This window comes from Schistocerca piceifrons, chromosome 2 (assembly GCF_021461385.2).
Source record: "Schistocerca piceifrons isolate TAMUIC-IGC-003096 chromosome 2, iqSchPice1.1, whole genome shotgun sequence".
Taxonomy (NCBI): Eukaryota; Metazoa; Arthropoda; class Insecta; order Orthoptera; family Acrididae; genus Schistocerca; species Schistocerca piceifrons.
The window spans coordinates 134,138,982-134,147,796 of NC_060139.1; the positions used below are offsets into that span (position 1 = coordinate 134,138,982).

The following is an 8,815-nucleotide window of genomic DNA, read 5'->3' on the forward strand; positions in this document are numbered from 1 at the left end:
CCAGAGTAGAACAACAGACAGCCCAACTAGGACACCCACACAAACCCCTAGCCAAAACAGCCACAAACCAAATTACAGTTGAACTCTCTAAAATACACAAATCACCAGTTAGTTTCTATGTGGATGATAATAGGTATGATTCACTGCACAGATGAACGCATAACCAAGTGACACATCATAACCTGCATATACATAAGGTTAGCCAGCAAGAATTTATAGATCTTCACAAATAAGGAGAAAATTATTTTGAACTGCTGTGCTTGTAAGTAAATGATAACTTTCTTACACTTATTTTAAAACTATCAGTGAAAATAACAATAAATATGCACAAGTAACTTTCGACAGTAAAGAATAATTTAAAGCTCCTTGGAATAAGTGAGGAAAAATAACCATACAGCTCAGTGATTAAAACAAATTTTTTGATCACAGTTCAACTAAAAATAGACTAGCCTATAATATAAAATATTCCCCGTAAATAAGCTAGGGTAGAGACCATGGTTTGATAACCATAACAACTTGAAACTCAAACCATATGAAGTGATTTAGCTTAATTGCTAATTGATTTCAGTCAGTCAGAACTGCAAAAGGCGGACGTGGGCAGCAATATAATGCCAATGAGCTGTTGTTGATGGAAATGCTCAGCCAATATTCCGAGTTACAGCTTTACTTCCATGAATGATAAGAGCAGAAGAACACTTCGGATTGAGTTAGCAGTCCCTACTGAGTTGTGCAGAACTGTCTGTCCTCTAGCATAAGGCAGCCAACTAACATCACACAGCTGCAACTCTGTCCAGAAAGCCAGCAAGCTTCCACATGCATCACTTAATTGCCATCAACACAGTGTAATCTTTACATGTTCACTCCCACAAACATGCTCACTGCCCACCGTCCAAGTGCTTGCTGCTCACTCCTTCTTTCACTGATTTCAAAACCAAAATCAGCCAAGGAGGCAAGATAGTGAAGATTGGACAACACTGAAGATATCAAAATAAGAATTGAATTATAATAATGAAAAATAATCAATTTTGACAATATAATGTAATTGGATAGATTAAAAAATCTACTCATTAAATGGCAGCAGGAGACTATTCATATAAAAAAAAGTATTATGTCTGCAAGCCTTTGAAGCCAGTAGCTCCTCCTTCCGGCAGAAGGGTTGAAGGTGAAGGAAGAGAGGTGAAGGAAACGGACTGGAGAGGTTTAGGACAAAGGGTAGATCTCAGATAAGTCACCTAGAACCTGTGGTCAGGGGAGACTTACTAGTCAGAACGAACAAGAGGCTTAGAATAGAAGTGGAACTGAAATTACCTCTGGTTGTACTACACAAGAAGATTCGGCATAGCCCCTGATGAAAGCAACTGAATTGATAGGTATCAAAATACATTGACCAATTCTGTTTTCCAGCCTCTAAAAACTTCAGCTAGGGGACTGATGTAAGTGTTCCTTTGTTGTAGGGTGGTAGGTAATATGGCAGAGAGAGATTTTGCTGTACATAGCATGTATGTATCTAATAGAGACCATTTAATTGCCCACAATTCTAGTGGTGCCAGACCATAGCTTATGAGCCACTGATACATCATTGTATTATGCACATGTGTGCTCTTTATTTTGCAAACATGTTCTTGTGCACTTTCTGTTTTGAAATGGGGCTTTGTCAGATGATGTACAATACCTGTACCTGAAAATTCGTTAATTTTTGGTATTTATGTGCAGAAAATAAACGTATCTCCAATAAAATCATTGGTATACAAATTGCTATGAAATAAATTTAGTATGTAATTTTGCATTTTAAGGCAGAATTTGCCTTCATTGCAAAAGATAAGTTTCAGATCTCTTCCTATGACGTAGATGGAAACCAGCCATTGTTGTTCCCATAGTTACCACTGAGGTTTTTGTAATTTTCTTCCTCGAAAGTAAAGTAATTGCTATAAACAAGAAGAGTGTTAATTGAGAGTGCAAAGGGTATTGATTTAAAGTTGTCTAGAAGCCTTAGTGCCCTGAATAAAGGATGACAGTTTGTGGACATTGGGTTCTAAGTCTCATCTAAGCTCTTTTGTTATTATTATTTTATTGGCATCTGAGTCTGCTGCAGCTAGCATAACTACATTGATAACTAATAATGCCATCATACAAATAAATTAAAACTTGTATGAAATATTGTGTGAAATCGTTCACATTTTACTAGTACTGCCATATTAAAGGTGGGCATCAAAGTTGACTAAAAACATGTATGAGATTCTGAATATCTTGCACTCCTGCAATAAAGGCCACATTAGTTTAACTAGCAAGGAACAGCGAAGGTTATTTCACATAAACACTTGCTATTCTTTATTCCACAGTTCCCTAGCGAAAGCTCTGGGTCTTCATAGGAACTTGGTAACAGGGATTCTGCAATGACTAATTTCTCCATCGTGAGAGTCCTCCTCATGTACCATTTAATTTCTCTTAGTTTCTTACTGTGCCTTCATCCAGCTGGGACTGAGCTCCAGTTGATGGTTGTGTAATAATGTTAGCAATTCCTCCATACTGTATGCAACAGGAAGATTATTTCTTCCTATTTATAAATGCTTTCGTAGCGTAATGAATAGGATAATATAATGAGCTGTTCTGTTACTTGATGGTAAGCATAAGGATGGCTGTCAGATATGTTGTTAGAATAGTGATGTGCAAGAGAAGTAAAAATTTTCCTCTGCTTTTGGTAATAGGATTCTTGTTAGCTTAGTAAGGTATCTATAATTGTGGGCCAGGCTGCCTTTGATTGGGAAATAGTTTGCTGGACCACTGCAGATGTTTCAAGTCATAAAAACTGAGTCCTTTGTGAGACCTCATCTCAACCCTCTAAGGCCTACTTGATATAATTTCGTGTTGTTACGATAAGTAATCTGCCAGTGTGCTTGTACTAGCTGATTTAAAAAGTTGGCTGGCAATATGGTGCAGCCTCTGTGTTTTTTCATTAAGAAAGGTAAGTGTGTACTGAAAAATGGAAAATATGTGTGGAATAACTACAATATTAAAAGGATGGATTGCTTCTCACCACAAAGAGGATGTGTTGAAAAGTTGACAGGCACATTGAAAAAGACTGCTGGATTTATTTAGCTATCAGACTAAATCCTATAGGCTATAGAAGAGGTGTGGGGAAGGATAGTGGGTATTACAGTGGGCCGCTAGGTACAGCATCAGGAGGCTGTGCTAAAGGGGATGAACAATGAAATAGAGAAATGGAAAGAACTGTGCAGGTGCAGTGACAGGCTAGAAGGCGTGTTTAGTGCTAGAGTGGGAGCAGGGAAAGGGATAGACAGGTAGAGGACAGAGACTAGCAAAGGTTGATGCCAGGGGTTTATGAGAAAGAGGGATACTTTGCAGGAAGGGGCATCAGAAAAGCTGATGTTGGTGGGAAGGATCCAGATGACACAGACTTTGAAGCAATCATGTTGGGCAGCAGGCTCAGCAACTGGCTGTTTCAGCTCTCTTTTGGCCACTGTTTGACGTTGGCTGTTCATGTGGACAGACAGCTTTTTAGTGACCATGCCTGCATAAGATGCGGCAAAGTGGTTGCAGCTAATTCGGTAGATCATATGGCTGCTTCCCCAGGTGGCCCTGCCTTTGATGGTTTAAGATATACCTGTGACAGGATTAGAGAAGATGGTACTGGGAGGATGTATGGGACAGGTCTTGCATCTAGGTCTGTTGTAGGGATAATGGCAATATTATGAAAAAGATAGATTGCTACTCACCATATAGCAGAGATGTTCAGTTGCAGATAAGCACAACAAAAATATTGTCATAACAAATAAGCTTTCGACCAAAAAGGTCTTTATCAGAATTAGACACCCCCCCCCCCCCCACACACACACACACACACACACACACACACACACACACACACACACACACACACACGACTGCTGTGGCCAGACTACAAGCAGTGGCACATGTTGGGAGAAGCAACCAGATGGTGGAGTAAAGAGGAGGCTGAGAGAAAAGGGGGAGGGATAGCAGTGTAGGGGTGGGTGATGGTGAAGTAGTGCATGTTGGAGCATACAGGGATGAGGTGGAGAGAGGGTAGGGCAGCAAGGTGCAGTCGGGACGTTAGACGGAGGATGGGGAGGGGCAGCAGAAAAGAGATAAGTAAAAAGACTGTGGATGTGTTGGTGGAATAATAAGATTGTGTAGTGCTGTAGTGGGAACAGATAAGGGGATAGGTGAGTGTAGGACAATGACTAACGAACGTTGAGGCCAGGAAAGTTACGGGAACATAGGATATACTGTAGGGAGAGTTCCCATCTCCACAGTTCAGCAGTCATTAAAATAAAGTATCTTGTCTTGGGCAGTGTGCTCAGCAACTGTGTGGTCAAGCTGTTTCTTGGTGACCGTTTGTTGGTAGCCATTCATGCAGACAACCATTTTCGTGGTCACATAGAATACAGCGTAGTTGTTGAAACTTGGCTTGTAGATCACATGATTGGTTTCACAGGTAGCCCTGACTCGGACAGGATAGGTGATGCTTGTAACTGGTCTGGAGTATGTGGTGGTGGGAAGATGTATGGGTCAAGTCATGCATCTCAGTCTATTACACGGGTATGAGCCATGAGGCAAGTGGTTGGGAGCAGGGGTTGTGTAGGGATGGACGAGGATACTGTGTAGGTTCAATGGGTGGCAAAATAGCATTGTAGTAGGTGTGAGAAGGACAGTGGGTAGGACATTTCTCATTTCAGGCCACTACAAGAGGTAGACGAAACCCTGGCAGAGAGTGTGATTCAGTTGCTCCAGTCCTTTGTGGTACTGAATTCTTCTCTGTGGCCCATGGAGGGACTTTAGGAGATTGGGGGCAAGTGGAGAGATAAGGCATGGGAGATCTGTTTCTGTACAAGGTTGGGAGAGTAATTACAGGCTGTGAAGACCTCAGTGAGACCCTTGGTAGAAAGTATTGTGGGGATATGAGACGGGGAACTAGGTTGGGAACAGGGGTGGAATAAGGATGAACGAGGATATAGCATAGGTTGAGTGAATAGTGGAATATATCTGTGGGAAGGGTGGAAGGGTATTTATCATTTCAGGGTATGACAAGCGGTAGTAGAAACTCTAGCAGAGAACATATTTTGTTGCCTTAGTTGTGGGTGTTACCGAGTCACGAGGGGTGAAATAGGTGGCAGCTGTTAAAGTGGACGTATTATTGTCAGTTGGTAGGTTTGATGTGGTTGGAGGTACTAGTAAATCCATCTTTGAGATGGAGGTCGTCATAGAAGGTGGCCCACTGAGTCCATACAAATCCTTGTCTATCCTTATTGCACTACTGTTGCTGACCCTTGCCACCTGGTGTATATTCTTACAGTAGACCTAGATACAATGCTTGTCCCATACATCTGCCTACTACCACCTACTCCATTCTTGTCAGACTTTTTGTGCCCCCATCAAAGACAGGTCCACCTGTGATAGCAGCCATGTGATCAACCAACTTAGCCTTCTGCGTGAGCATGACCAATAACAAGCTGTCTGTCTGCATGAGTGGTCACTGCCAAATTGTGGCCAAGACAGCTGGAGCATTCCAGCCAACACTACGTGCTTGACTTCAAAGGTTGTTTCACAATGTGTTCCATGTGCATCTTTCCCACCAGCATAAGTTTTTCTGATTTGTGCATATGGGAGCTTTCCCTACAATGTACCCTTCATTCTCAACCCCCATCACCTCAACCTCTGCTATTCCTTTTTCTCCACCTGCCCATCCCCTTCTCTGCTCCCACCCCAGCCTTTTGTGCTGCCACTGCACCTGCACAGTCCTTTCCCCTTCTCTACTTCCCTCTTCTCCTATTGTGCCCTCCACAGCCTCCTGATGCTGCACCTGTTATCCTTCCCTCGTATGTCTCTGCATGCTTCCCCTGACAGCCTTGGCATCTTTCTCAGCCCCTGTGCTGCTAGCCCTCCCCTCCCCTTCCCCTATCTTATGCGTCTTCTGTACTCCCAGCAATGTTCGCTGGTTGCTTCAGAGACAGTCAGGCATTAAAGTCCAGAGATGGCCTTGGCTGTGTGGGTGTGTTTTGTCTACATCTGATAAATATGTAGCAGTCTTCTTTCAGTGTGACTGTTTGCCACTTAATGCATACTTTTTGTGGTGAGTAGCAATCTATCATTTTCATGTTTGTTGCGTTAATCACTTAGGTGAACATTTGCAAGGTATCATTTGCTCTGACTCAGAAGTTGGATAGTGGTAATCAGTGATACAAGAATATCACTTGTACTGTATCCTTTTCCAAAACATAGCACGCTGCTGAGAGTTGTGGTGTTCATACCAGTGCTCCTTATTGTGCAAATATACTTTGTAGTGTGTTCAGAATGTAGCTTAGCAATGTTACGGACAACTGTGAATACTGCCTAGTGATTGCCTCCCTCCCCACATACTCTCATTATTTTCTCCCCTTGAGCAGCCTCTTAATGTTTACCTTCACCTAATTATGGTTAATCCTGGGCCACATCATGTCCACTACAGTGGACAGCTGTTAATTGTCGCTTCTTTGGTGTTTTCAGTCAATCCTGAGACTGTAAATGCACACTGTCCATTGCAGCGAGCACTTCTTACTGGTGCCCCAAGTGTGTGCTTGTCATTGCTATACATTTATCATTTATTCACTCTATGGAGCTGTGATCTTGTGTTTGAAGTGTCAAAATTGTATGGAATGAGTCAGTTTATAGGCTGTGTAAACATAATTTGTGTATGTGCCTACAAAGGGGTTAATTACAGAATACTAAATAGCATTGTGGCTTAAATGTAATAAAAATGAACATATTAGTCTGTGTCATTAGTCATGTGAAACACAGGGTTAACAACAAAGTAAACATTGCTTTCTTGTATGTTACACAAACAGCCAGTTATTAATTAAATGTTTGTCCTTAGTATAAAAGCTGTGATGAAGAAATGATGTGTAATTAGCCTTAAAATTTGTTTTGCAACGTATCAGGTATTTTATCATATTAGGCAAATGATCAGATACTTTTTTCGTATTTATTTACTTTAAATTAAGTTCTTGTTCTACCTATGATTTAACAATCACCTACAGCATGTTTTTGGAAGTTCTTTGCAATTTAAACCTGTCTTGTAAATGCTGTTAGTTTTTATACATTCCCTGTAGCCTCCCTCCGAATTTCGAATCAGTATCCTTTCGGCCATCACTTGTGGGTACATACATGTTCTTCTTTCTCATTGTGGAAGATTCCCATCCCCTCCCCCTCTCCCTCACCCTTCTTCCCCAACAATGAAGGACTCAGGTCTTTTAACAAAATTGTGTGCGTGCGTGCGTTCGCCCCGCCCATCCACGCTCCTGCGTGCAAATGTTGCTAGTATTCGTTACAGATTTCAGATAGTATATAAGAATTACTGTGAACAAATTAATGGTTCACATAGGAGTTTCCTTTGGATGGCAAAGCTTAGCTTATAAAAGACCAATGTCTAACAAAATATGTTTGTGTATGTTAAATATATTTCGTAAAACTTTAACTCACAGGCAGAAGAGCGCTTGGCTATGGTTGAGGAACAGAGAAAGATGGAAGAGGAACGCCAAAGGCTGAGAAAAGAGCAAGAAAAACGAATTAAGGAAGAGCAGAAGAAAATTTTGGGAAAGAACAATTCACGACCCAAGTTGTCCTTTACATTGAAGCCAGCTGTATCGTGAACAGGTCCAACAAGTCCATCGTGTTTGTGTGTGTGTGTAATCATATTTCAAAAGAAATGTGTGTTTGCATGATCGAGGATTTCATTTTTTCACTCCATGTGGGTGTTCAATGAGAACAGGAGTTGACTCAGGACTTAAATGTTCAGTTTTCAGGTAACAATGAGATATTCTTATTTTACCCTGTACGTGAAGTTTTTCAGTCTGTTTTACCCGGCGATATAATTTAAACATCAAGCTGTAAAAATTTAAAAGAAATATATTTGCTGTGGCATTAGTGCTGTTGAATCAGGAGTGGAAACTATTTATCTATGATAAAGAGCATGAATGCAAGCCCCTGAAAGACACAAAATGACAAAAGTTGCTGCCTGGAAATTTTGTACAGTTCTTGTCTGATATGCATATGACAATTTTAGATTTTTTTTTTTGCAGCATTGCGGTATAGTCTTTTGTAATCTTGAAAGGGTAATGTGTGTACAGTAACAAGATATTGTGTAGCTTTCAGATTGTTATTCAGTATAACCAAACTAGTAATGCCTTTCAGTTCCACTGTGTATTTTCATTTACTATTTCCATAAAAATTCATTAATTTTTCAGCTCTTGAGATTATCTTTTGTAGCAAATACTGATTTTTGCCATAACTATTACTGAATTTTATTATTTTTTTTTTTTTTTTTCGTTTTACGGGAATGTATCTAAAGGATACCATATTGAAATAATTGTAACATGATAAAAATTAACAGAATTGGGCAGATTCACACTTGACCTCTCTCTCTCTCTCTCTCTCTCTCTCTCTCTCTCTCTCTCTCTGTGTGTGTGTGTGTGTGTGTGTGTGTGTGTGTGTGTGTGTGTGTGTGTGTGTGTGGGCGCGCGAGCGCTGTGCGCGATAGATTCTGTTGTAAGAATGACATGTGCCGTTTTATCATTAATATTTCAGGTGGAGTGTTGGTTATTGATCTTAGGGTATGGGTGTTTTTTCGGCTTATTTGCTCATGGCACTTAAAGTAATTATATTACCGCAGGATGAATATTGGTCAAGATTGTTTTTTAGTGTGGAGAACCATACTGCCACATTGCTTCTGCAGTTGTATCTTTCAATGAGCTATCCTTCACATATTGCCTGTACAGTTGTGTGTTTCCATGAGCCATCCTTC

The 8,815-nt window shown here is 40.7% G+C and overlaps 1 protein-coding gene across 1 annotated transcript in view; it reads left to right on the forward strand.

The window, feature by feature from the left end:
• The window catches only part of LOC124777669 (UPF0430 protein CG31712), an 84,684-nt gene extending 76,735 nt beyond the window's left edge, over positions 1-7,949 (forward strand). The window contains exon 5 of the mRNA XM_047253150.1: positions 7,497-7,949. Within this exon, the coding sequence (XP_047109106.1) occupies positions 7,497-7,664 (168 nt within the window). The 3' untranslated portion in view covers positions 7,665-7,949. The remainder of the gene's footprint in view (positions 1-7,496) is intronic.
• The last annotated feature ends 866 nt before the right edge of the window (positions 7,950-8,815 follow it).